This window comes from Cynocephalus volans, chromosome 12, assembly GCF_027409185.1.
Source record: "Cynocephalus volans isolate mCynVol1 chromosome 12, mCynVol1.pri, whole genome shotgun sequence".
Lineage (NCBI taxonomy): Eukaryota > Metazoa > Chordata > Mammalia > Dermoptera > Cynocephalidae > Cynocephalus > Cynocephalus volans.
The window spans coordinates 9,025,001-9,052,893 of record NC_084471.1 but is presented as its reverse complement, the minus strand read 5'-3'; the positions used below and the strand labels follow the sequence as shown (position 1 = coordinate 9,052,893).

Below are 27,893 nucleotides of genomic sequence, written 5' to 3'. Positions count from 1 at the left end.
GCAACAAAACTTGTACAAATAATAAGGAAAAGAGAGAGAAGAAAATGGTTAATATATACAAATAGACACACATACAAAGTTGTTCTAATCTTCATTTCTATAACTGGTCACAAGGGTGTAATTAATATTTATAATTTCCGGGCCGACCCCGTGGCGCACTCGGGAGAGTGCGGCGCTGGGAGTGCAGCAGTGCTCCCGCCGCGGGTTCGGATCCTATATAAGGATGGCCGGCGCTCACTGGCTGAGCGCGGTACGGCCGGTCACAAAAAGACAATTTTTTTTTTTTTTCCTTTTTAATGGTATCCATTTGATGTATCCTTTGCCCTCAGTTAGGATCTCAACTGGTTAGGGTTTTTACCTGTTGGGATGACCCAAACCTTCATTTCCTGAAAGATGGAATCTTCAGTGGCTCTGCCTTTTTTGGTTGCAGAAGTTTTCCATTAACTTTTACTATCGGACATGGAAGTAGTAAGAGGCATCCCAGAGAATCCCTGGTTCTAGACATAGTCTTCTCTGCCCTTATTGTTAGTAGGAACCTAATGTCCCTCTGGAAATCAGGATCAATCACTCCAGGTGGTAGAATAATCCCTCCTTTGCCTATTAGTTCAATGGAATGAGGAGCTCAAAATGGCCAGATGATAGTCACAACATCTAATTCAATTAAACCATTGTGTGTTCTCTTACGGAAGCATTCTACCTGTAGGAACTAAGACCTTTAAACTAGCAGAGCTCAAAATTGGGGAGATAGGATATGTTGTGTGCTGAATTGTGTTCCCCCTAAAATTCATATGTTGAAGCCCTAACCCCCAGTACCTCAGAATTTGAGTGTATTTGGAGATAGGGCCTTTAAGGTAAAATAAGATCAATTAGGATGGGCTCTGATCCAATCTGACTGGTGTCCTTATAAGAAGAGGAAATTTGAACACACAGAGAGATGCCAGTGGTGCATGTGCACAAAGGAAAGACCATGTGAGGACATGGTGAGAAGACAGTCATCTGCAAGCCAAATAGACCTCAGATAAAAACAAGCCCGCTGACACCTTCATCTTGGACCCTCCAGTCTCCAGAACTGTGAGAAAATAAATTGTTGTTTATGCCACCCAGTCTGTGGTATTTTATAATGGAAACCCTAACAAGCTAAGATGGCATACAAAAATTCTACAAGTGGGTCATTAAGTGTAAAAGTAAGAAGAGTGACTCAGTTCATCCCTTGATTCCCTGACCCATGTATTCTGCTGTAGGAAAGACAGCACCTTAACTGATCACTGATTCAAAACATGCATCACATGTCAGATACAACCCCATCCATTCAGAGTGGTGCCATACTGAGTCTTCACAGCCCAGTCCACATTCTGTTAGGGCAGTTGGTTCTGGGTGATGGAGTATGGGACAAGATCAGTGAACTTCATGGGCATGAGCCCATTGCTGCACTTCTCTTGCTGTGAAATGAGTTCCTTGATCAAAGCGATGCTGTGTGGAGCACTGTAACTGAATAAGGCACTCCGTAAGTTGACAGATGTGTTGCTGGCAGAAGGAGTATGGTTTGGGGAGGCAGATCCATATTCATAATTCATGTCTATTCCAGTGAGGACAAATCTCTGCCCCTCTGATGGAAGGAGTACAGTGTAGTCTACCTGACACCATGTGACTGGTTGGCCCCCTCAGGGAATAGTGTCATATTGGGAGCTTAGTGTTGATTTCTGCTGTTGGCGTGTTAGGTACTCAGTAGTAGCAATAGTCAATTCAGCCTTGATGAGGGGAAGTCCATGTTATTGAGCCCATGCATAACCTCCAACTCTGCCATCATGGCCACAGTGTATGTATAGGTCTATTGAGTAAGCACCAGGGTGGATGGGGAAAGAGGTGGGCTGACATCCACAGAATGCACCATTTTGTCCACCTGATTATTGAGAGCATTCTCTGTAGTAGATGTTCTTTAGGGAGCATTCATATGGGACACAAAAATCTTCACACTGTGCCCATTCTGAAGGGTCCATCTTCTTCCCCAGGCTTCATTGTCACTGATCTTCCAATTTGGTCTTTCCTAAGTCCATGATCATCCAGCCAAGCAGTTAGTAGCTGTCCATAAATCAATGTAATCTGTATGTACTTCCGACTGTCTCTTGGTTTGGACAATGTGAACAAACAAACGTATTTCTTGAAGTTTTGACCACCAGGGGGATTTCCCTTCATCATTTTCCTTCAGAGCCAACCTTGGGTGGGGCTATACTCCGATAGCCACCCAGTTCTGCTTTGTGTCAACATAGCTTGCAGAATCATCACCAGACCCCAAGAACTTGACTGATAGGCGAGCACTACAGGGAGACTGCAAGGGTGGAGGGAGGAGTACTTGCTCCTTTCTCATAGTTCCTGTTTGCTTCCTGTTTCTGTGAGTGTTATCCTAGGATGCTTCCTGACCCTGGCAGTGGCAGAACCTTCCCACAACAGCCAGTGAATCTCTTTAGTGGCTTTATTAGATTTATTAAAAAAATTTTTTTCAGCTGTCTGGTACAGGGATCCAAACCTGTGACCATGGTGTTATAAGGCTGCACTTTAACCAACTGAGCTAACCGGGCAGCCCTTAGCTGAATCTAATTTGCAGCTTTTCCAACATTGCAGCGCCAGTCTTCTCCCCACCTTTCCTCTAAGATACCAGCAGAAACACCACAAATGATTGTATGGAAGGGTGGCTTTGGAGCTGAGAGATAATACCTTAATAACTAGCACAGGAACCCACTCATAATTATTTTTTCTAGTATATAAAGGAGAAAACTCTGAGGAAGGAAAAAAATAGAGATAATATATTTTTCAACCCTGGCTTCACAATAGACTTACCCGGGGAACTTTAGGAATACACTATAATTTTATATTTAGAAAAAAAAATTAAATATAAACATATATAATATACAACAAATATATAAGTATATAATAAAATATATAAATGTATGTTTAAATATAAAAATATGTATTTTAAAATATATATTATATTTCATATTTGAAAATATAAAGATGCTTAGGCTCTTTCCCTGGAGATTCTGATTTAATTAGTCTGGGATGGGAGCTGGCATTAGTATTTTGTTAAAAATCTTCCTAGGTGATTCCAATGTGCAGCCTGAGTTGAGAACCACTGATATAAAACAATGAAAAAGCCAGAAATCCTTTAGTTTGGATGTGCACATAGTTTAATTGGAGAGACAGAAAAGACTAATACCAATTAACACAGGCAAATTACTGCCCTGAACTGACTTTGAGTAGAAGGGCTGTGAAAGGTGAATTCTGGTCTGAGGATGTCTTTTGGTTAGTAATGCTATTGTGTCTGCTCAGTCCTTATCCAGCTTACAACGCAGCTGAAACTGGAGGAGACCATCAATTGCCTGCTGGATGAGTGCCACAAACAGGTCAGTAAATAGCTGTGCGTTCTTGAGACCCCTCAGAATCCTCAGATGTCAGAGCTGGGCCAACCCTTCTTTGAACAGATAGGGAGATTGAAGTCCAGAGAGGAAAAAGGACTTGGCCTGAGGTCGCCGAGTTGGTGGCAGAGTCAGAGCTGGGCCTAGGCCTACTAATCCTATTCCAGTACTCTTTGCATCTTCCTCCCTTCCCCTTTCAATTTCCCAAATGCTACCTCCATGCAGTGAAGTCCCATCTTTCTGGCTTAATCATCCCTTGGTCCATTTTCTGTGTTTTTGTAAATATAATACAGAATATATTATATTTTGAAAATATAATATGAATTTATCAAGGAAATATGTTCACTATGTCTTGGTTGGGTGTTTTTATTTGTTTTTAATTGTATACTTACCTTTGTACTGAAGACATTTGCTTTTATCAACATCTAAGGTAAGCATTAAGTGGGTATGTTTAACCTGCCTTCTTCAATGCAGTCAGTGATACCAATTAAATAGCAGCTTTTGTATTGTTTAAGATTGAGGAATGATACAAGAATCACTTTTTATTTGTTTTGTAGAAAGGAAGACAAATGTTTATCTTAACACCATCAAGAGCAATGTTTAATTATAAATTTTATTTAAATGATCATATGATCATTATTTTGCACGTTATTAACATAGCATATTCAATTTATAATTATATATCAATACTCATCATTATGATGATGCCACTTAACATTTATTGCGTCCTTCCTATATGCTAGTCACTGTGTTAGGTGCTTCATATGCAGTATCTCATTCAGTCCTACCAACAACCCTATGAGGTTGGTACTCATTATTTCCTGCCAGAGGAGTTAAGAGTCTTGTCCAAAGTGGTATAGCTAGTCAGTAGAAAAGGTGAAATATATGCTATTGACTCTTCCTGTAAAGAATTAAGCATAGTGCCTGGCACACATAAAATGTTTAATAATAGTAGCTATAATAAGGATACTGATAATAATTTCTTTTGTACTAAGTCAGCATTCTGTCCTAATGAAGTTTCCAACTTTTGCCCTTCAGTTTCTGGTTCTATAGGAGGCAAAATATGCTAATTTTAATTTGGTTTAACAAACATGTACTGAGCTGGGTACTTGAGGACTCAGAGGAATTCGACTCTGTCCCTTTCTCCCAGGATTTCCCAGTGAAATGGGGGAGTTAGACACTTAGCTAAAGAAGCTGATTGCTGACTGTGGTGAGAGACACAATACAGGCGTTGGTGTGGGCAGAGCAAGATCAGTTTTGGTGGGAGATCTGTCCTGAGCCTAATTGACAGAGTGAGAATGTTCACTTCCTGTAGCTGTGTAACATGCCCTCCATGCGAGGCAGCCTGGCCACACTGACCCTTCTCGGCAAGTTGGTGGATGCTATCCCTGCTGTGGCAGACAAGCTTGTAGTGGAGCATGGTGAGTGACCTGTGGGGAAGAGCTACCAGTGCCCTTTCACCTGCTTTCATTACATTGCCACCTGGGTGGCCCATTCATTTTGTATGTGTGGGAAGTCATTACTTCCTGTGCTAGCCTTCAGTTTCCCCATCTGCAAAATGTGCTCTATGTTGGTCAATTTGAAAAAGATCAGTTTCTTGACTCTGGTCTTGGGCTATTTCCATTAATTCTTTAACACAAACTAAGTACCTACTGTGAACCTTCCTTTCGAGTGGAAGGAGGAATTAATGCTAGAATATAGAAGCACTTTTTTCTATCGGTGAAATGCAAATTAATATCTCATAGAGAATTTACCCATAGTTATATCACTTTACTTCTTTAAGTTTTGGTTTTCCCTTTTGGTTAAGCACCAGAAAGCATTTATTGTGGGGGATTATAGGGAATTACCATTACTACCCCATTGGGGATGATAGTTTAGAATTTCATATAGCAGTTAACATTGTGAGATTTTCTTTGACTCCTTGGTTGTTTTCTGGGCAGGCAACCTGATGGAGCATCTTTTGAGAGGCTTAGTATACCCCAGTGAGGGGGTGCAAGCTTCGGTCTGTTACCTCTATGGGAAGCTATACTCCTCACCAGTGGCAGCCGAGATGCTTTCGGGACACTTCCGGGAGAAGCTATGTCCCCTCTTCCTTTCTATCCTGGACGGTGCCCAGACAAAGGAGCTACAGATCAACTGCTTGGGTAAGACATGTGGCTAGAGAGAAAAATGAGAACAAGCTTTTGAGGTTTTGTTTGAGGACTTAAGATATTGGTTGCTCTAATGGTGGGGAAGTTTGCTGTTTTGCAAAGAGTAGTAGCCACGAGTTTGGGAAATAAGAAGCACAGACTGTATGAAAGATGCATAGAGTTGGTGTGGCATCTTGAGAATGTGGCCTTTGGAAGGAAAAGAGGAAGGAAAGGGGGACAGCAATTTTTCTGCCTCCAGTCTTTACCCCCTGCCCTGATACATCCTGTACTAGCTGCCAAATTAATCTTCATACTGCACAGCTTGCATCCTGTCACTTTCCTAGTCAGAAAATCTTCTACGGATCCCTCTGGCCTCCAGGGTAAAGTCCAGGTGTCTTAGTCATATTGTGCTGCTATAACAGAATACCACATACTGGATAATTTATAATGAACAGAAATTTATTGGCTCACAGTTCTGGAGTCAGGGATCAAGTTTCCAACACATGGACATTCAAACCATGTCACCATGTTTCTCTGCTTGTTCTTTGAGGCTCTTCAGGAGCCGCAATATACCCTTTCATTGTCTTCTCCTGATACTTCCTTACATAAATACATAAAGCCTATCAAATGCTTCTGAGCATGGAGCCTTCATATTTTGGACAGAACAGATGGGTGCTATGATTGGTGACTGGGTGAGGGCCTATTCTGGAGCAGGAGCTATAGGGAAAAACATAGTCTATGGGTAACAGCAGCTTCTTTTCACAGTTTGGGCCAAGAGCTCTGTTATGAACAGTCTAGCCACACAGAGTGAGCATCCAGTCTATACCAGGCCTTGTGCTGGGCTCTGGGATCACAGAGGTGATCAGACCCAAGCTCTATCCTGGGGGAGCTCACAGGACAGTGTGGAAGATGGACATAGACAATTAGAGTCCAGTGTGGTGAGTGTTGTCATGGAGGTGCACTGGAAAGGGTGGGAACAGGGGACAGGAGAGGCTTCCTAAAGGAAAGAATGCCGGGACTGAGTTCTGAAGTGTGAGTAGGAACTGGAAGGCGGGAGAGGAGGAAGACAGATGCGTGGGCAAAATCACATGGTGTGAAGCAGCTTGTATATGTGGTAACTTGAACAGGGCAGTATTGGAGTTAGAGCATATGATAGCTAAAGGGGGAAAACAAGGGTCCTAAGGTAAGGCCCTGAGCAGTCCCAGAGCTGGCCTGGGCATAGCAGAGGGAAATCTCAGCTGATGATTCTGGGAATTACCATTTTAAATGCCACTTCTTCTCTGGAGGCTTTCCTTACTGCCCTCTCCCCCACAGCCAGATATGTGGTCACATCTTTTGAATCCTTCAAATGCTGTGGGTCTTATGTTCTGTTATATATCATCTTATTTATTTGTCCTTAAAATCCAAGATCTTTATAAGCTCCTTATAATCTAATCCTTATTGACCTCTCCAGCCTCATCTCTCACCTCTTCATGTGTCTCATACCACACCCAAAACTCAGCCTTACTAAACCAAAAGCACTTCCAGTAACACACCATACTCTCCTGCCTTCATGTATTCTTCCTTCTGCCCAGAATAAGTTGGCTCCGTATCCAACTTTTCATCCTTCAAGATTTGGCTCAAATTTCTTCTTCTTCTAGAAGCCTTCCCTGAGTCTCCAGCCTGGGTTAGATGCTTCATCTGATTTCCCACAGTCCTCTGGGCTTTCTTTTTCACATTATTTAATATTAAATTAAATTAAATAGTGTTCATTAAATTATGTATTATTTAGAATGCTTTGGGGGCTTCCCATGACTTCTAGAATAAGAAACTTAGCATAGCTTGTATAGTCTTTCATAGTATGACTGCTTCTCAAATATCATTTCTGTACTTCTTTTTTTCAACCACTCTGGCTTTCTTTCAGTTCCTAGAATGTTGTTCTCTCTACCTGGGATGCTTCTCCCCCCTCCATCTAGTTTCACCTACTTGTCCTTCAAGTTCAGCTTAAATGGCACTTGCTGGTGAAGGCTTTACTGATCCCCCATACTAGGTCAGATTGTCTTGTATACACTCTCACTTATCTGGGTATTACTCATTTGTATCATTTATCACAAGTATAAGTGATCATTTTTGTGACTTATTTTTATGTCTGTTTTCCCTGCAGGAGTGTATGCTCCATTTGTCAGTCAAAAAATATTTATTGAGTTTGTTAATCTAAATAACAGAGAGAAGCTCTCTAAAAGAATAATGAGTTTAATTGGGAATATAATATTGCAGTGGGAATGCACATGCCATAGTAAACTATGTGCATATTCAAAGAGGTAAAGGAAGACAAAGATTTTTAAAGGCAAAAAAGAAAAGTACACATAATTTGTTTTGAAACAGAGAATTGGTTACAGGGGCTCATCACAGGAGTTCATGCCAGTTCGTTAGTGGAGACAGTGTCAGTGTTCCTGTATATCCATCTAGCTGTCCTTGTGACTCATGTGGCAAGTTGTAGTTCGAAGTCCTTTGCAAAAGGTTTTTTTACAGGCATATGTGCATAAGAGAATCTTTGTAATGGTTCTATATCATAGTCTTATATGCATGAGGGCCCTCCCTTCTCAGCCTCCTAGCTTTGTTCATTTATTTTTTGTTAGAATTTGACACACATGATTCCATTTTGGTTCCAACAACTTTCACAAGTTTCTTTCTTTCTTTTTTTAAAATTCTTTAATTTCCCACAAGTTGCTGCTACATGTAAGGGACTGTGCCAGGTGATGGATGAAGTGGTGACACTGACATTATCCCTGCCCTTATGAAACTTGTAGTTCAGTGGGGTAATCAGGGCTATGTTTGTCTTGCTTAACTATTGAACCCCTAGTCCCTTGGCTTTGCCCTTAGTAAGTTCTCTCTACATCCTTTTGGAAGGGGGCTGGGTTGCAGAAAGCAAACTAATGCTTAAGGCTTCTAACCATTCTTCATATCTACGGAGATAAAAAGTTTCTCTGGGGATGTCTGAGGGGCTATCTTGGGAGTACTCTGGTACCTGTGTTCCTCTAACCTTACTTCCTAACCCCTTCATTTCCTAGGTTTGCTGAGGCAGCTGTTGAAGTATGATCTCTTTGTGTCCATGATCATGAACAAGTCTTCCCTGGCAGAAAGTGCTGAGAATGTAGAGAGGCCACCAGGAGAGAGCTCACTGCCTTTGGTGCTCAAAAAGGTAGTTGTCTTGTGATTCCTTGTCTCTAGATTCAATAATAAAGAAACCCAAGTGCCTCCTGGGCCTTATCCTCATTCATCATTTCTTCTTTTTAAGATTTTCAAAACTGTTTTGTTACTGGCCAAACAGTATGCTGCTAGAAGACTTGTTACTGGGACCCTAAAGGCCCATTTGCTCACTGCTGAGTAGCCAATAATCTAGAGATGAGAGTCAGTGTAAGGAACTGTTGGTGAGACTGTAAATTGGTGCAGCCATTATGGAAAACGGTATGGAGATTCTTTAAACAACTTCAGATAGAACTGCCATACGATCCAGCAATGCCACTGCTGGATATATATCCAAAGGAATGGAAATCATCATGTCAAAGTGATAACTGAACCCTCATGTTTATCACAGCTCTATTTGCAATAGCCAAGAGTTGGAACCAACCTAAATGTCTGTCATCAGATGACTGGATAAGGAAAATGTGGTATATATACACAGTGGACTATTACTCAGCTATAAAAAAGAATGACATATTGCCATTTGCAGCAACATGGATAAACTTAGAGAAAATCATATTAAGTGAAATAAGCCAGGCACAGAAAGAGAAATACTGTATGTTCTCACTCATAAGTGGGAGCTAAAATACTAAACATATAAATGAAAGAAAGAAAGAAAGGTACTACATTCACAATAATACACTGAACTTTCAAAAGTACAACTGAGGTTACTAGAAGCAGCAAGCGAGGGGGGAGGGAGGAATGGATAAAAGGCCATGAATAGCAATGATAGTGTATATTATTGAATGTAATAATTATTCTGATGTGAGCATCACATATTGCATATGAGTACTGATGTTCAACTCTGTACCCCACAGATATGTACAATCAATTTTGTTACAATTAAAAAAAAATCGGTGTAAGGAAAGGTAGCCTTTAATCAGGAAGCTGGCAGCCTGGGGAAATGGCAGACTTATGTCTCAAAGACCATCTTTGCCTCTCCCAGGTTTGTCAAAGGGTTTTATATGGGTCTGTGGTGGAACGCTGATTCATGGTGACCAAGGGAGACATGCACATATACTTGAGTGTTTCAGATAATCATCAAGGAACTTCTCAGGTGGGAGGTGACCAGTATCATACTTCGTTCTCCATGGGTTCAGTTCCTATTTTGCTCAAATAAGATCAGGTTAGTAAGCTAGTAAAGAATGGCCAACTGGGTTAATAATTTTTCTGTAATTATTTTGTGTGCAATGTGTGAGCAAGAGTCATTGTGTTCTGGCAATTAGCTGCAGGCTCTATGGTTTGAATTACAGGAGAGAATAAGTTTTTAAATCTAAAGGTTTGACAAAATGGAATCACTTTTATTCAGGCTGTTACAGACTCAAAGTAGGTTTCTTTTCAGTTGTAAATTCTTATCTCTGCATCTTCCCCTTCACACCTGAGCTGCCTAAAAATGTAGATACAAACAGAAAGAGATAAATACAGCAAGAGAAATAAAGCCACCTCAGTTGCTTTAGGGATAAACCACTCAGCTTGGTACCCAAAGCCCTCTTTATCTGGACCCTGCTTATCCTTTCTGCCTCACTTGTCTCTTCTGCCCCACAATCCAGTACCCCAGCCATATGCAACTTCTCCCTGGTCCTGCACCTGCTAGGTCATCCCGTCTCTATGCCTGTTCAGATGCTCTTTCCCTCTGCTTGTAGAGCCTTTCTCCTCTCTTTGTTGATCTTTGTTAGTCAGCCTCCAGGCTGATAGGGCTCCCCTGTCACACTGGATCCTTTAGGAGGAATGTGCCCTTCTTTCACAGTGCTTATCTCACCACATTGTAGTTGACTGACTGGAAGCTTCTTCAGGGCAGGACCTGAGTCTGGTGTCTCTCTCCTCAATGACCAGTACAGGGCCTGGCAGAGCTGCATATCCTCATGTAGTAGCAGGGGTTGATTGACCAGATTGTGGGGCTCCTGCAGGAAGGTGGAGGAGTTCTGGTCAGAAGTGAGAAGGGCACAGCTGGGGATAGGTATAAAGCAAGAGCTCCTCCACATTTCCCTGGGATGTCTCTAGAATGGTCCAGGCAAGGCCTATGAACTCTGGAGAACAAGTCCTGTGTCTCTGAACCAGAAAATCTCATATCAGGTACCTTTCTATGTTCATTTCTCTTCTGCCATCCTGGAGTCCATGTTTAACTTGTGGTTAGCACATTCGATCCTGGATCCAGCAGAGCTACAAGGACTTACAAAAAGGGTCCTGTGGCCTTACAGTGCACCAAGGCAGCATGGTGAGGGCAGTGGCAGAGATTAAATAGTGCTTCTCTAGGGTGAGAGAGCTTTGTAGAGACAGGAACCTTGGTTTAGATGTCCTGGCCTCCACCAGTACATGGAGATTGTTCTTCCACTGACAATTTTGGATGATCAGGGTTTTATTTTACTATAGAAACCAGCGGGATCGGGACTAGAGGAGGCAAGTGAGGCACTTGCCTTGGGTGCAAATTTAAGTGTGTGCTAAAAAAACTCAGGAATCAAGATAAATAATATTTCAAAAAATCAAGATTAATGCAAAAAATCAATGATGAACAAAATATAAAATTTTTAAGTAAAGATAAGATTGGCATGTATCCTTATACTTCCATTCTGGAGTTTTGTTTTTGTTTTGTTTTGTTTTGTTTTGTTTTAAAGATGACCAGTAAGGGGATCTTAACCCCTGACCTGGTGCTGTCAGCACCACACTCTCCCAAGTGAGCCTCGGGGCCGGCCCTCATTCTGGAGTTTTTTAAGTTGCCAGAGTCTATGCTATTCTTTCCTGCTTTTGGCTGGTGATCAACCTATTTTCCCAAAATTCAGGTCCCTTAGAATACGTTGTCAGTGTTTGCATTCCTGCTGTTGCAATGTTGATTCGTTCATTTCATCAAATACCTACCAGCACTAATGTGATGTTATCAGTCACACTATGTTAGGCACTGGGAATACCATGGTATGTAAACAGACAAGTTTCTTGCCCAGAGCTTACAGTCTAGTGAAGAAGGCAGATAGTTAAGTAAATGAACAAGTAAAATAATTACAGATTTTAATAAGTGCTATGAAGGAAATAAAGAGATGAGATAGTAGTGGACAAAGCCATTTACAGGTTGAGTGGTGGGTTAGGGCCTCTCTGAAGAGCTGACATTTGAGCTGACACTTGAAGAATTAATATGAAGTGATATGAAGAATGGGCAGAAAAGCATTTCAGATAGAAGGAACAGCAGATAAAGGCTGGAGGAAGGGAAGGGCTTGATGTGTTCTGGAAACACATCAAGATTGGATGGTAGGTGGGAGGTGAGGGGAAATGGCCCAAAATGAGGCTAGAGATTATGCAGGGCAAGTCACGCAAGCCCTGGTAGGACTTGGTAAGCAATTAGGATTTTTTAAATGTATATAATTAATTTTATGATTGAAAAATGGGGTTGGAGTGTTTCTTTCATGATAAGGAATATGCATTTATTTATTTATTTGTTTATTTGTTTATTTATTTATTTATTAAAAGATGACCGGTAAGGGGATCTTAATGCTTGACTTGGTGTTGTCAGTACCACACTCTCCCAAATGAGCTAACTGGCCATCCCTATATAGGGATCTGAACCCATGGCCTTGGTGTTATCAGCACCACACTCTCCCATGTGAGCCACAGGCTGGCCCAGGAATATGCATTTTAAACCAAGAATCATTGTCCTTAATGGATAAATATCATATTTCTTTGATTCTAAGATACATTTTTTTCCTGCATTTTAAGAGCTCTGAAATTGGGAGACATTTTACCATTAATCGTGTGTCATAGTTTATTAGCAGCACTTTTTCTTTCCTAGTGGTACATAAATAATGGTTCATCTTACATCGATGACATCTTAAGATAAAATACAATGTCATTTCCTCTATAAAAGAGAATGAGATAAATATTAAAATCTAAACTCCTTTACATACTAACAGAAAGGCTGTTTGTATGTCCATTTGTAAGTCCAATATGGCTAAGATGGGTTTAAGCTTGCAGTCCTTAGATGCATCTCTAGCAGACATGAATGTGACTTGATCCTTTTCCTTTGAAGCTCTAAAACCAGGCACGCTCTCCTTTTTCTGGTGACGTATTTTCTACTGGGCACTTCTCCCCAAAAGATTAGTTTCTACTACATTTAAAATCTGTGGTTGCAGTTAACTCTTTGCTTAATTTCTGAAAGTAGTATAGGCACTCCTAATAGCCATGGTGTCCTGTAGAAGTTTGGATTTATTCAGAGTGCAACGGAAATTCATTGAGGTATTTTGAGTAGAGGAGTAGCCTGATCTAAAATTTTGATAGGGGAGGTATCTCAGTTGTGTGAAAAATCCTTGATTTGTCAGAAGACCAAAAGACAAGGGAGAAGTTTGGAATGTCTCAGAGACTGGTTACATGATGGTGAGCAGAATGCTGAGAGAGCTATGGACTGTAAAGACCATTTTAAGGAGGTCTCAGATAGAAATAAGAAGGAGTTTATTGGAAGCTGGGGCAAAGATCAACCTTGCTATGAACTGGCAAAGAACTTGGCTGCACTATGCCCTGGGACTCTATGGAAGCTGGAACTTAGAAGTTGTGAACCAGAGTATTTAGCAGAAGACATTTCTAAGCAGCAAAGCATTAAGGAAGCTGCACAGCTACTTGCAACAGCCTACTCTGAGTTGTGGTGGCAAAGGCATGACATAAAGCCAGAATTTAAAAGGAAAGCAGAGTGTAAAGATTTGGAAAATTTTCAGCGTGGCCATGTGGAAGAAAAGCAGAGAGCATTTTCAGAAGAGAAATTCAGTGGTGCTAAGATTAGCACAAAAGTACGGGATTGTCAAGTGAAGGAGAAAAAGACTCTGAAGACATTGCAGAACCCTCTGGGGCCAACTCTTCCATTTTTGGCCCAAAGACCTAGGGAGACAGAATGGTCTTGGGGAACAGGCTTCAGGAGCCCTCCATGGGCTCCCTGCCCAGGGCCGCCTCGGGAAACTGCTTCTAGAACCAGCACCTGAGCTGCTTTGGCTATTCCACCTGTGGGTAAATTGGTCCCAGGTGTGGCTGGACATGCAGCTTTGGTAAATACAAGCTGGAAGCCTTCGTGGCATCCACGTGGTGTTAGGTCTGCAGGCTTGCAGAATGCTAGAGCTGTAGGAGGCTAGGGAGTCTCCACCCTGATTTCAGAGGATGTATGGAAAAGTCTGGGGGCCCAGGAAGAGATCTGTCACAGGGGCAGATTCACCAAAGACAACCTTTGCTAGAGCAATGCCAAGTGGAAATGTGGGGTTGGAGTTGCAGCAGAGAAACCCCATCAGTGCCATGTCTAGTGGAACTGTGAGAGCAGGACTGCCATGGAGACCCCAGACCTGTGGAGCTACCAGAGTCAAACCCCAGCCTGGGAGAGCTGAAGTGTGGCCTGCAACCAGGAAAGCCATAGGAGCAGAGCTGCCTGAGGACTTGGGGACCCAACCCCCACACCAGCATGCAGAGGAGGTGGAACATGGAGCCAAGGTACATGATTTGCCAGCTTTGAGATTTAATGCCTGCCCTGCTGGGTTTTGGACTTGTTTGGGACCTGTTACCCCTTTCTTTAGGCCTATTTCTCCCTTTTGGAATGGGAATATGTGTTACACTCTCTTTGTCGTCCCATGGATTTGCCACCTCTTTCCCCTGGGTGATGGAGACGCAAAGGATTACTCAAAGCCCATTTCCTCTGAGCAGTGAGACACCCTGAAGGGGTTAACCTCCCAGAACCCTCAAGAGAGAGGCATTCCTTTTGGAAATTAACACTGAATTGGGGTTCTGTCTTATTCTCCAGACCAGAAAGTTACAGAAAAGCAACATAAGTGGGGTTATGGCTAAGTATAGTTTAACAATAGAAGCTGGTAACATCAGTGAAATAACAAAGTGACATTCCATAATGAAATTTGCAAAAGGTTAAGTCAGTCCACCAAACAAAAGCTTGTTCTTAGCAAACATCTTCTTTCCCTACAGCAATTTCCTTAGTATGTTTAAATAACAATTAAATAAGGTTAACCTGCACCAAGGACATCTACCCATTGAGCCAGCAATTTTGCTGTGTTACAATTCTATATCTATATCAGAAGCTTTAGTCTATGGAAAGTTTCCTGTCTTTTGCAAGGTTAACATTCTATATGTAATTTTAAGAAGTTAGGCTAAACCTGAAACTGCAGGCTTTGGAAACTAGACCCTGTGAAATACATCTGCTTTATAAATGTTAGTGTACTCCACAAATGTGTACCCTATGCTTGTCCCACCATTGTATCTTGGAAGTAGATAACTTATATTGATTTCACACATGGGACTTTGAACTTTGGAATTTTGAGTTGAAACAAGTTAAGACTTGGGTTGAAATGAATGTATTTGCATCTGAATAGGACATGAGTTTTGGGGGGCCAGGGGCAGAATGTAGTGGATCGAATTATGTCCCCCCAAAACTCATTGAAGCTTGAACTGTGTTCCTCAAGTTTTTTTTTTTTAAAGGATGACTGGTAAGGGGATCTTCACCTTTGACTTGGTGTTATCAGCACCATGCTTTCCCAAGTGAGTAACTGGCCATCCCTGTATAGGGATCTGAACCTGTGGCCCTGGTGTTATCAGCACTACACTGTCCCAAGTGAGCCATGGGCCAACCCCCTCAAGTTTTATGTATTAGAAATTTAGCCCGCACTGTGACTGTTAAGAGGTTGGGAAATCCTATTATGGTAATTGAAGGGTGGAGCCTTGAAGAGGTGATTGGATTGTAGGACTGTGCAGTAGTGAATGGATTGAAAATGGTGGTCAAGAATGTGGTTCTGAGGGTTTTAAAAAGAAGAGAGTCTGTCTCTCTCTCTCTCTCTGCTTTCTCTGCTTCCACCGTCTTACAATGTGAGACCCTTGAGTCACTGTCACCACCACCAGATGGACTTTGGCTTTCCCAGCCTCAGAAACTGTAAGCAATAAATGCCATTTTTCTTATAAATCACCCAGTTTCAAGTATTTTGTTATAAGCAATATAAGCGGACTAATACATTAACTTTTTTCTGTACATTCAGTAAAGTGAGGATCATAGTGGAACCTTCCCTTGTTTTGTCACAGGATTGTTGCAGACATCAAGACCAGATGAGGGCTGTGAAAGCACTTTTGTTAATGAAGGTCTGAGCACTTCTTGATGGGTTTTAATATTCTTTGAGTGCCACTAGTAGATTTTACATTGTGTAGTTTCATTCTACTTCTTATCTGCTGCTGTTCACAGAGAAGATGCCTTTCCATAATCCATAACTGCATTCCCTGGGTGCCATCCTCATGCCTGGCACTGTGTAGTACAGGAGGGATCAGAGATGAATTAGGCTTCTGCCCTGAGGCCCTCAGGCCAGTTTCTCTGGTCCTGTCAGTGATGTGACTGGGGCACTTTTTGCTGTCTGTTTCTCCAGCTTCTCCTCTCTAGAGATGAGATCCTGCAGATTGCCAGTGCCCACTGTATAACTGCGGTGTTGGTCCACTCCCCAGCGAAGCATGCCCTGGCCTTCATCCAGGCTGATATCCCAGGTAGGGGGCCCTTCTAACTTTCTCCTCCAAGGATCCCAGAGTTTTGGCTGGAGACCAGAGGGTCACAGCAGCAGTAGTAGCCCTGTTGGGGGATCTTTGATGACACGGACTGGAGGGATGGGGTGGTGACAAGTTCAGGTGTACATGGCAGACTCTGGGAAGTAGGCCTCATAACGTCTGAGTCCTCTTGTTACAGAATTCTTGTGTGACTTGCAACAGTTTGTTACTAATTTTTGTCATTTATTTGACCATGTAGGAATAAAAACCTAGTGTGGGTGGTGGAAAACCCATGGACCAGGAAAGCAAAGGGAACTAATATTTCTTGAGGGCCTGTTATGAGCTGGGAAATATGCCCACAGGTGCATTGCAAATGTTACCACATTTAGATCATCTTCCCTATTTTATAGATAAGGAAACTGAGGCCCAGAGAAGGGAAATAACTGGTTCAAATAAACAAGGCTAGTCATTGGCAGAGATATAAAATTAAGTGTCTAAAGACTCCTTTTTCTTTTTCTTTTCTTTTTTTTTTGTCCTTTTTTGTGACCGCGCTCAGCCAGTGAGCGAACTGGCCATCCCCATATAGGATCTGAACCCGCGGCAGGAGCGCTGTTCAGTGCCGCACTCAACCGAGTGAGCCACGGGGTCGGCCCATAAAGACTCCTTTTTCTGCATCATGCTGCTTTCCATCCTGTGAATTAGGCCTAAGTTCCAGTCCCACCTCTGCCACGAACAGTGACTCTCTCTGACTTTCAGTTTCCCCATCAGTTAAAAAGAGGTTAGGCCATAACCCTGAGGGCACTTTCCAGGTTTATCTATGAATTGATGATTATGTCTCATGGAGAAGGTATGTGAACAGATGAAGTAACAGAAGTAAGATGCTGAATAAATCCAAGGCCCTAGCATCAGTTAAGGGATAATGATCATATGGTTGTCATTTATTTTTATTCCTTCTCTCCTCTGCCAGAGTTCCTCTTTGAGCATCTTTCCTCTTCCAGTGAAGTGCTCGTCTGGTCCAGCTACAACTGTTTGATACTCTTGGCAGAAGAGCCATTCTTCTTTTCCAAGTGCCACACGGTATACGGTAGGTAGTGGGGGTCCAGCTCTGGGTTGGGTGGACAGCAGTTCAAAGTTGGGTAGCAGAAGCAGTGATGGGGGATAGCCTCTATCTTGGAGGACAGTGCTGGGTCTGGACATTTCCACCAGCCCAAACTCATTACCAGATTCCATATGCACATATTTATGTCCAAATGGTTCTGTTCACTAATTAGCAGAAGTATGTATGTTTAGATTCTTCAGCAAGGGAAGGGCACTCCTAATAGCCACTAAATTAATTCCTGTTGCACATTGAGAACAACTCTGAAGGGTGTTACTCAGCCTTGGATTCAATCCTTTCCCATGTCCTGGACATCTACTCATCTAGTTAGTCCCTATGTTTTGCTGATTCATCCTTTTAAAGTTTCTTTCTTTTTTGGGGGGGCGGCTGGCCAGTACAGTGATTGAAACCTCACTTTGGTGTTATCAGTGCCATACTGTAACCAACTGAGCTAACTGGCCAGCCCTCCTTTCAAAGTTTCTTGAAACTGTCTTTTCTCCTTCCGTACTGGTGACACCTTCCTTGTCTGGGACTTTTTATATCACATATATCACATCTGGATTTTTAGAGTGGGAACATTCAGTCATTCATTTTATATTCTATGTTCCTAGTCTATGTCAGGCACCAGGCTGAGACATAGAGATTTAGAGATGTAATGTGGTCCCTGCCCTCAGGAGGGAAAAGAGATGTAAATGGGGAATTTCAACACAAGCTGATTAGAGTTCTTCTAGAGGGAAGCACAGGAGCTGTGGGAGATCAGAAGAGGATCAGGGAAGGCTTCCTGGGGGAGTGGAGTTTTGACCTGATTCTTCAAGGAGGAATAGGAGTGTATCAAGTGGAGAAGACATGGCCTGGTCAGTAGGCTTTCACTGAATACCTTGAGTGCCAGGGCCTATGCTATGGCTTGTGCTGGGTGTTGGAAAGACAGAGATGAGTCAGCTCAACCTTGTCAGGTCCTACCATGATCGTCCTCCAGACAATACATGCTGTTCAGAGCTGGTCACCTATCCTATCATCCTGTGGCAGGGATTGAGGCAGTGGTAAGGAGCCTACAGGGAAGCCTGAAGATGAACAACACGCAGCTGCACAGGCAGGGCCTGCTGCTCTTTGCTGAGATCCTGACTCGGTAAGCAAAGTAGTGGAACATCAGGCCTGTAGGGCCAGACTGGAGAAGAAAAAGCGAGCTTTTATTGCTGGTGGGATCAGTGATAGGAATTCACCCATGCATTTGTCATCTACCATTTCTCAGGCAGCCAGAGGAGATCAAGCTGTTCACAACCTCAGCCATGTGCAGAGATGCTGGCCGTGCCCTCCAAGAGGCAGTGAGCAGCCCTGTACTGGAGGTGGCCACTGAGGCAGTGAAGGCCATTTCTGCTTTTCTGAGGTGAGAGACACAGGCAGGCTGAACTTTCCACTGCATGTACTTGAGGGCCTGTCAAGGACAGGGCAGCTTCCAGGGGTACTTGTCCTTTAGGTCAGGGGAATTTTCTTGAATTATTTATTTCCTCTACTCTATTTTCTCTTTCTAAAACTTCCGTTTAGATGTTAGTCATCCTAGATCGATCATCTAATTTTCTTAGTCTCCTGACAATTTTTATCTTTTTGTCATTAGGTACTAACTTCTGGGAGACTTTCTTGATTTTATCTTTCAACCCTTCTATTCAGTGTTTTATTTCTGCTTTTACATTTTTAATTTGGAAGAGCTCGTTCCAATTCTGTCTGTTTTTTCTAGCATTTTATTCCATACTTATTTCATGAATATAATTTTTTAAAAATCTGAGGAGAGTTTTATTGTATTCACTTTCCTTCATAGTCTCCTTTAAGTTTTTTGGTTTTTTAAAATCTCTCTCATTTTGGAAGCTTTATTCAGATGTTTAGCAGTCCTTGGCTATCTTCTCATACTTAAGGATGAGGCTCATGGGAAGTTCTGTGCATGAGTGGAGCTTCTCAACTGTGGATTTCACTAAGGAGCTGCCTGGGCCTTTTCCTTGGGAAACCCTGATGTCATAATCTTTAGGTCTCTTCTCTTGGGCTGGTTAGGTTACTGCATGGATGGGGTAAGCCTGGGAGTTCTGGGAGCTGAATAGGGTCTTTCAACATTCAAAATGTAAACTTCAGTTAATCCCCCCATTTTCAGCACAATACCTTCTGTCTGAATAATCTAGAGACCCTTTGTTTTGCCTTCAGAGAATAAGCCTCCAGTCTTCTGCCAAGTGCTTTGTCGTATAGTTAGAGAAGGAGCCAGGGATCCCATTGCCTTTAAACAAATTTGTGACCAGTTTTTTTTTCAGCCTAGACTTTCACCCACTTCCAGAGGTACTTAGTGCCACTAATTTCTCTGCCTTTTGGGGGAATTCCTGGAGCAAATGAGGTTACTTCTTGGCTTTCCCCACTCCTGGCTTAGGATTCTGCTTTCATGGATTTGCTAAGTCAGTTACTTCTAAAGTATCATGTTATCATGTCTTCTGTATTTTCTTTGGGTTTTGGATTTATATCTTGAAAAAATCCCTTTATTTTCATTTTGGTAAGGAGTAGTAGAGGTAACTATACCTGTTGACTCCATCACCTTTAACTAGAAGCTGTCAGCTCTTTAATACCTGTGAACTCCAGTGTTCTAGCCCTGGTTCTCTTACTCTGGTTTCTCCTTGAATGTTCTCACCCATTCACAGAGCTTCAGCTGCTAGCTATATGTTGATGATGCCCCAATCTATAGTTCTAGCCTAAAGTGCCTGTATTAGTTTTCTATTGTCACAAGAATAAATTACTACAAACTTGGTGGCCTAAAACAACAGAAATTTATCCTCTCGTGGTTGTGGAGGCTAGAGGTCCAAAACCAATATTGATAGGCTGAAATCTAAGAGTCAACAGGGCCATACTCCCTCTGAAAGCTCTGGGGGAGATTCCTTCCTTGCCTGTTTCAGCTTCTGGGAGCTCGGGGTTCCTTGGCATATGGCCACATCACTCCAGTCACTGCTCTGTGATCACATTGCCTTCTCCTCTCTGTGTGTGTCTAATCTCCCTCTGCTTCTCTCTTACAAGGATACTTATGATGGCATTTAGGGCTCCCCTGAATAATCCAGGATCATCTCCTCATCTCAAGATTCTTAATTTAATCATATCTGTAAAAACGCTACTGTATAAAGTAACACTCTCAGGTTCAAGTGATTAGGACCTGATCTTTGAGCACCACCATTCAGCCCACTACAGTACTTTCCTTAGCTCCAGACCACATTTCCAACTGCTTTGTACCTTATTCTAGAAGATTCAAACTCAGTCTGTCCATGCTACCGGCATATAAAAGAAGAATACTCAATTTGTGTTCTAAAGTATTAGATTTGAGTCCCTGGCTCTATAGTTGGTACTCAGTCATGTCTTGCTCTCTCCTCTGGTCTTCTTCTTTCTGTTTCTTAAACACACCAAACTTATTCCTGCCATAGGACCTTTGTAGTAATTGTTCCTTCTGCCTAAAATATTCTCCCATTAAATCTTTGCATGACAGGTGGTCTTCATTCACGTCTCGTTCAGAGTGTCCTTCCCTAACTGACCTATCAGGTTGCTATAGCATGTGTCAGGTACTTGATGGTTTGTGTTTACTCATTTGTTTTGTATCTTCCTTTCCTGCTAAAATACAAGCTCCAAGAGATCAGAGACCTTGTTAGTTTTTTCTCTGTTCTATCTCTTGCTCCTAATAAGTAGTTGATGTATGAGTAAAAGATGTTAAAATGGATGGTGAGACTAAGAGATCCTAGGTCTGAGATGGGAAATTATTCCTTAACAAGGTGCTTGAAATCTTGAAAAACAGTAACTGAGGAAACCCATATTTATTTATATAGTAACTTTTGTTACCGTGTGTTTTAAATTTCTATGAAAGTAATATATTCACATCATAAAAATAAAATAGTACAGAGGGTTTATAATGCAAAGGAGTAGTCCTCTAATCCTGTCTCTACTTTGTAAAGGAAACTAATTTCAACTCATGTTGGTTTTAGTTCTGGTAATTATCTTTCTAAATCTGAAGAACATTTATAATGCTGTTTCTTTGTCAATTTAAGACAGTATTTATTAACTCACCAGTAAGGAAGATCAAGATTTAATTAGCTTGGATTTTTTGTCTTCTTTACATCTCCTTGGCATTTTTGCTAGTTAACATTGTATGTCTTCAAATCTTTAAATAATGTGTGTACTTAAAACTTGTATTTCTTGTTCCCTCAACTTAAAGCATTATCTTTTGACTTCCCACTTGGCTAAGCACCCAAACCTTTCCTTTCTCCTTCCTCCCTACCTTCTACTGTTTGAGGTCAGTCTGCTGTACCTCTAATTTTACATTGTAAAGGTTGCTAATATTTATAGTCTCTTCTGTGACCATATTTAAGGCTTTGTGATTTGACTGTAGGTTGGTTCTAAAAATTGAAACAAAAAATAGCATTGACTTAAAATGACTTCAGTCTTTCTCCTTTCCCCCTTTGTCCTTCTCTGGGTTTGAATCTCTAAATCTCGGTGAGATGTGTAAATCTACAGGGTAACAAAGGCATAGAGTAAGAGCAGTGTCAATCAGGGGAATCCATGCAGAGCTAGAAGTCTTCCAGGAGTTTGGTTCTGTGGGGACCTGGTAGCACCTTTCAGGCAGCAAGTGGTATCTGAGCTGTGCTATGAGGGATGAGAACGATTTAGATTTGTGGAAGGACCGGAGTTAGAAAAAACATGTGGGTGGGAAAGTATAGGGATTACCGAGGGTACAGTAGCCAGTTTGGTCAGCAATCACATGAAACGGGGTAGTGCCTAAAGAAGCTGGAAAGCTGGTTGGGTCAGAATTGTGGAGCAAAATGGATAAAGAGCAGGTTGTTAATCCTTGGATAATTTTACTTTTGACTTTAACTTCCCAGAATGTTTACTGAGGTAGTCCCTCTGAGGTGGAGTGGTTCAAAGGGTCTCTGGGAAGTGCAACTAGAAGGAAGAATGAGGAGTGAGAGCTGCTGAAAAGAATTTAAAGATGGTAGAACCAGGGTGATATAGTTTGAATGTTTGTCCCTTCCAAAGCTCATGTTGAAGCTTAACCAACTATATAGTATTTGAAAGGTGGGGCCTTTAAAGGTAACTGGCTAATGAGGGTTATGCCCTCATGAATGGAATAATCCATTCCTGATTAATAGATCAATGGGTTAATGGATTAATGGGTTATCACAGGATAAGACTGGTGGCTTTATAAGGAAAGAAGAGAGCATGTTAATATGCTCTTGCTCTCCTGCCATATGATGCCCCGTGCCATTTTGGAACTCCACAGAGAGTCCCCTCCAGGAAGAAGGCCCTCACCAGATGCTCTCCCTCAACCTTGGACTCCCCAGCCTCTAGAACTGTAAGAAATAAATTTCTTTTCTCTTTAAATTACCCAGTTTTAGGTATCCTGTTATAAGCAACAAAAAACTGTCTAATACACAGAGCTTCATGATCATTGTAGGATAGAAACTTAGAGCTTCCAGAAATAAAGAAGGAAAGGAGACCTCAAGCCTTAACTATATACAGCTGACTGAGAATCTTTTATAAGACCCAACAGATTACACTCAATTCAAAAAAGGCCCAGGGGTGAGGGATAACAGGTTTTTCCTTAGCTACTATGCTAGGTTGACTACTATCCCTCCAACATTCAGAACCTGTGAATGTACCTTTTATGGAAACAGGGCCTTTGTGGATATAATCAACTTAAAATAAGGTCATATGGCATGGGCTCTAAGTCCAGTGATTGGAGTTTTTATAAGGAGAAGGAGATTTGGACATACAGTGACACAGACACACACAGAAGGAAGATGGCTGTGTGAAGACAGAGGCAGAGTTAAGTGATGCAGTTATAAGCCAAGGGATGCCAAGAATAGCTCGCAATCACCAGAAGCTAAGAAGAGGCAAGGAAGGATTCTTCCCAAGACCTTTTAGAGGGCAGCTTGGCCTTGCTGACACGCTTGATTTCAGATTTCTAGCCCCCAGAATTGTGAGAGGATAAATTTTTGTTTGTTTTAAGTCACCAAATTTGTAATTTATTACAGCAGCTCTAGGAAACCAATACCCTGTCAAATAGTCATTATTTCATTTAACATCTTTTAAACTTCACATCAATGTACAATGCATCTACCTCTGTTTAGTCAATGTGAAAAGATGGAACTGGTCCCTGGCCTCTTGGAGCTCATAATTAAACTAGTTAATGACTCTTGCTTCTTCTGAGTCTATAAAATATGAAGGCTCTAATAGCCCCCGAGTGTTTACCTGTCCATATTACCCCACACTCATAATGACTGAATCTTCAAAAGTAGTTTTCCAATATCTGCTTATAATCTTGCAGAATGGGGAACTCAATTCTCCCTAGAGAGTCCCCTCTACCTTTGTAGGGTTTGACTGTTAGAAAGTTCTTCAGCATGCTGAAATAAAATCTGGGTCCTGATAACATTTACCTATTGATCCTGGTTTTCCTCATTGAGGTATCAGAGAGCAAGTTTGATCTCTTTTTCTTAGGAGAGTTTATCACTTATTTGAAAACAATGGCCATTACATCTTTTGATGAACCTTCAGTTCTAGGTAGTACTTCTTTCACTGGGAGGCCCTTTTTGATGAGAAAACCCTCTGTGTCCTTAATAACAAAAATAATAGTCGTAGCTGGCATTTATAAGCATCCTGCTAAGTGTGTGGTGTAAATTATCTAATTTGATCCATGAGGAGACTACTACCAACCCTCATTTGATAAACGAGGAAACTGATGGTTAGACAGGATAAAGAATGTGCACAAAGTTGTGCAGCTAGATAAATGTTGGAGCAAGGATTTCTATCAGGTCAGACCCTGTGTTCTGATCCAGCACACTGCACTCCATTGCCAAAGAGCCTGGGATTATCTTGGGAGTACCTTTACCTTGCTGTGAGTCTGCTCTTGTCTCTTTGGATTCAGGAAGGATCATCAGAGTGTTCCACCTGTGCAGTACAGGGAACTGCGAGCCTTGCTTGAAGCCATGCTGAACCGATGTGCAGAGTTTTCCCAGACCCCTCTGAGCAGGAGGCCCCTGGTCAGTGTACTGCAGCCTGCTTCTTCTGGAGATCACACTGTAATATGTTTTTAGAAAGATAATTAGTTCATTGCCTTACCTTTCTATGCCACTTCATAGTTTTTTCATGCACATACACCTATAATGGGATGTTAATTTTTCCTTAACTGCAGAACTGTGAGGCTTAAGGATTACTATCCCATTTTTATAGATGAGGAAACTGAAATCACAGGAGTTAAATAATTTTTCTCTAGGGTCCAAAGCTAACAATTACCTGAGCCTGGGTAGTAAATCCCAGGGTGTTTGTACCCAAGCCTATTGCATACTTTGTCTCTTTATGTCATTCAAGCAGGTATGGTGAATATGCTCACAAAATTATTTAGGGCTAGATTCCTTGACTCTTAGAGAGAATCTGACCAATATGTAATGTGTTGTAATTGTTGGCTTTTAATGGTCCATGAACTTAAGATATCAGGAAAGATACTGTCAGTGTGAATGTTTTGATTATGAAAGATTATGTCTTTGAGGGTTAACTTTGGAAACTAAGCTTGTCACACCTGATGGGGTGGGAATTTTCTTGTGTTTTGGAGCAACTAATATGGAAATTACAGCCAGTTGGGCTAATACTCATCAGCCCATGACAGCTTTCTGCGTATAATTGACCAAGAGCCAGCCCTATGGTTCACAAGGAGACTGGTGGTTAAGGTTTCTTCCTCTACCATTTTTTAAAGGAGCTATTAGATTTGCAAGGATATAGCCAAGATCCCTTAGAAAGTTAGGTATATGGATTGTCAGACTACAGTGTGAGAGGAAGGGCTCTGTAGTCATTCAAGCATAGACTGAAACCCAGAGTAGGAGGGTACCTGTTCGATAGGTTTCTCTCTCTCCTTCTCACCTCAGGGCCATGCCTCCAGTAGAGATTCAGAGAAGGCCATTCTTCGAAGGGGAAAGTTCCTCCTGAGCACTTTGGAAGGATTTAGAAATGCCTGCAGGTAAGGGGCCCTCTTTGTCTGAGCTAATAGTATGGAGGGGTAGAGGGAAGGGATTTAGACAAAGGATGAAGTTCTAGAAGCAACACTTGATTTCCGATGATCTGCTGCATAGCAAAGAGGACTTTGGTTGGCGCAGGATTTGGGGGTGTGTGGAGGTTTGCAGACAGGTAGGGGTAGGAGGTTTCTAAAGATTCCCTTCTGGTGAAATCTTTGCTACTATGCCATGAGGTTGTGTCTCACCTTTGTTCCTCCCCCTAACTAGCCTAGCACTGTAAGTATTCACTGGACGCTTGAAGAATTAATTCAGTTTATATTACACAGTTACGACTCTTTGTTGTAACTGTATGCCAGGGCTGGTACTAGACAGTGGGGGTAGAAAGAGAAGTCAGAATGGCTCCTGCCCACAAGGAGCTCACAGTTTCTTGTGGAATAGAAAGTTTTCTGTATAAATGTGGAATTCGCTAGGTTGTCAAGAATCCAGGGAAGGTATTCCAGGTAGAGAGAGCCGTGTATGTAAAGGCAAAGAGATATGAAGCAGCAAGTAGCATGGTGTGTTCAGGGAAGTACACGTAGTGAGGTGGAAGAGTCATGTATGGTGTGTGCGGGGGTGTAGGTGGGCAGAAAGCTGGAGAGATAGATAAGGACTACGTCCTCTCCTCATTGAGGTCTCTTAAATTTTCTCCAGATCTGATGATGGGGGTACTTTCCCCAGTTCCTGAGTTCAGGCCCACTAGGAGGGTGCTTCTAACCTTTATGTTGCATAGGTAGTAGTGGACATACTCATACATTGATTTCTCAGGTTGGCTGTGGAATTCCAGAGTGAGCCTTCAGCCCAGGAGAATCCATTTACAGCTCCCAGTGCCGAGAAGGAAGACACCTTGGAGGCCTTCTCAGAATTTCTTCTCAGTGCCAGTGACTGTCTGTGCATCCCCATGGTGATGGTGGGTTCTCCTGAGCCATGGGCAGCAGGAAGCTTGGGGAAGAGAAGAATGTGAGGGCCAGCCAGGCTGAGAGGTGCAAGGCGGCAGCTCCTCAACTGAACCTTCTCAGGGCCTCAGCCATGTTATTGTTACAGTCACCTTTCCTTTGGTTTGAAAAAATAAAGTGTAGTGTTTTGTTATAAAGCTAATAGATTCCCCTTAAGAAAAAGTAGAAAGCAGTAACCATAAAATAATAAATAGGTAATGTTTATGGAGTGATGAGTGCCTTATCTTCATTACTTAATTTAGTCCTCCCAGTGACCCTGGGAGATGGTTGGTGTAATTTTCCCTGATTTATAGATGAGGTTGTCATATTGCTATGTTTATAAAGCAGGCACATGATGATTCTGAGATTGAACCTGTGACTGCAGGTTCCCTAGCTTTTCTTGTGTCTTTCTGCTTCATAATGAGCAGTGATGAATGTCAGTGATTCAAGCTTCAATAAGGAACACGTGTGTGTGTTCTGTAAAATGACAGATGGCCACTCTGAAGAGACACCTGGTCCTGAAGAGCTTTATTCTGAGTGGACTTGAGATTGAGATAATAGGAGGAGCAGGGCCCAGAGCTGTTGACTGTCTTGGTAACCATGGGTTAGTCCTCTCCTGCTTGAGGTTTGGGCATTCTGTGAGCCTGAAGAGTCCCTGTTAGTTGCAGAAGGGCACCTCCTAAACACCTACTGGGAACAGTAGGTGGCAGCAGGGAGGGAGATTTCCTCTGGCTCTGCAGGAGAGAGTGTCATTTCCTTGAAAAAGTCATTGAGCAGGCACCAGGGTCTGCAGGCAAGTAGCAGTCAGGAGCCCTGGGTTGCAACCCTGACTCACATGCACCAACAGTAAGACTTGGGCAACTCACATCAATTACCTCATCTACTCTGGCTTCCTCTTAGATTTACGAAGTGTTAGAGCTATATCGAAAAGTAGATCATAGAATTATTATATTATTCCTGCTTCCAACTTTTCTATATTTTATAATTTAATGAGCATATATTACTTTTATAATTAAAAAAACCACTTTGTTTTAAAAACCAAAGGAAAGGTTTTGACAAGAATGAGGCCATAGCTATTTACAGATTGGGAGCTGAGAGCCAGAGAGGGGAGGAGGTGACGGCCCAGGGGCACATGGCAACTTTGTTCAGAGCTTGAATTAGATCTCAGGTTTCTTTACTCTTAATCCAGAGCCCTGTCTACTACATCAGGCTGCCTCATGACACTCAAATGAAATAATAAATGTGAAGGCAGTTTGCAAACTATATTACAATTACTTTTACTATAGTAATAGAAACATGAGTGTTAGTCTGCATTATGGTTTAGAAAGCACTTTTTACACATCAGACCTCATTTGTTTCTGGAAAATAGGTCTTCTTATTATTCCTGTTTTGGGATTCTCTTTTGGGAGGCCCAGAGAGGTAAAGAACTTTGCACAGCCTTTTAAGGGGCATATCTAAGCCTTAAATGTAGGTTTGTGACATCAGCTTCCCTAGTTTTTCTTGTGCCCTTCAATTGTAATGGGTTGGTCTGCTGTTGCTAGGTTTGGTGCCAGTTTTTGCTGATGCATTTTCTTCTT

General features: G+C 42.0%; 1 protein-coding gene across 1 annotated transcript in view; it reads left to right on the top strand.

The window, feature by feature from the left end:
- Positions 1-27,893, top strand: part of MEI1 (meiotic double-stranded break formation protein 1) — an 81,567-nt gene that overhangs the window by 5,933 nt on the left and 47,741 nt on the right. The window contains exons 4-14 of the mRNA XM_063075629.1: positions 3,325-3,398; positions 4,726-4,831; positions 5,351-5,554; positions 8,590-8,720; positions 16,132-16,246; positions 17,211-17,327; positions 18,366-18,465; positions 18,589-18,723; positions 24,265-24,379; positions 25,259-25,350; positions 26,150-26,291. Coding sequence (XP_062931699.1) covers positions 3,325-3,398; positions 4,726-4,831; positions 5,351-5,554; positions 8,590-8,720; positions 16,132-16,246; positions 17,211-17,327; positions 18,366-18,465; positions 18,589-18,723; positions 24,265-24,379; positions 25,259-25,350; positions 26,150-26,291 — 1,331 coding nt within the window. The remainder of the gene's footprint in view (positions 1-3,324; positions 3,399-4,725; positions 4,832-5,350; positions 5,555-8,589; positions 8,721-16,131; positions 16,247-17,210; positions 17,328-18,365; positions 18,466-18,588; positions 18,724-24,264; positions 24,380-25,258; positions 25,351-26,149; positions 26,292-27,893) is intronic.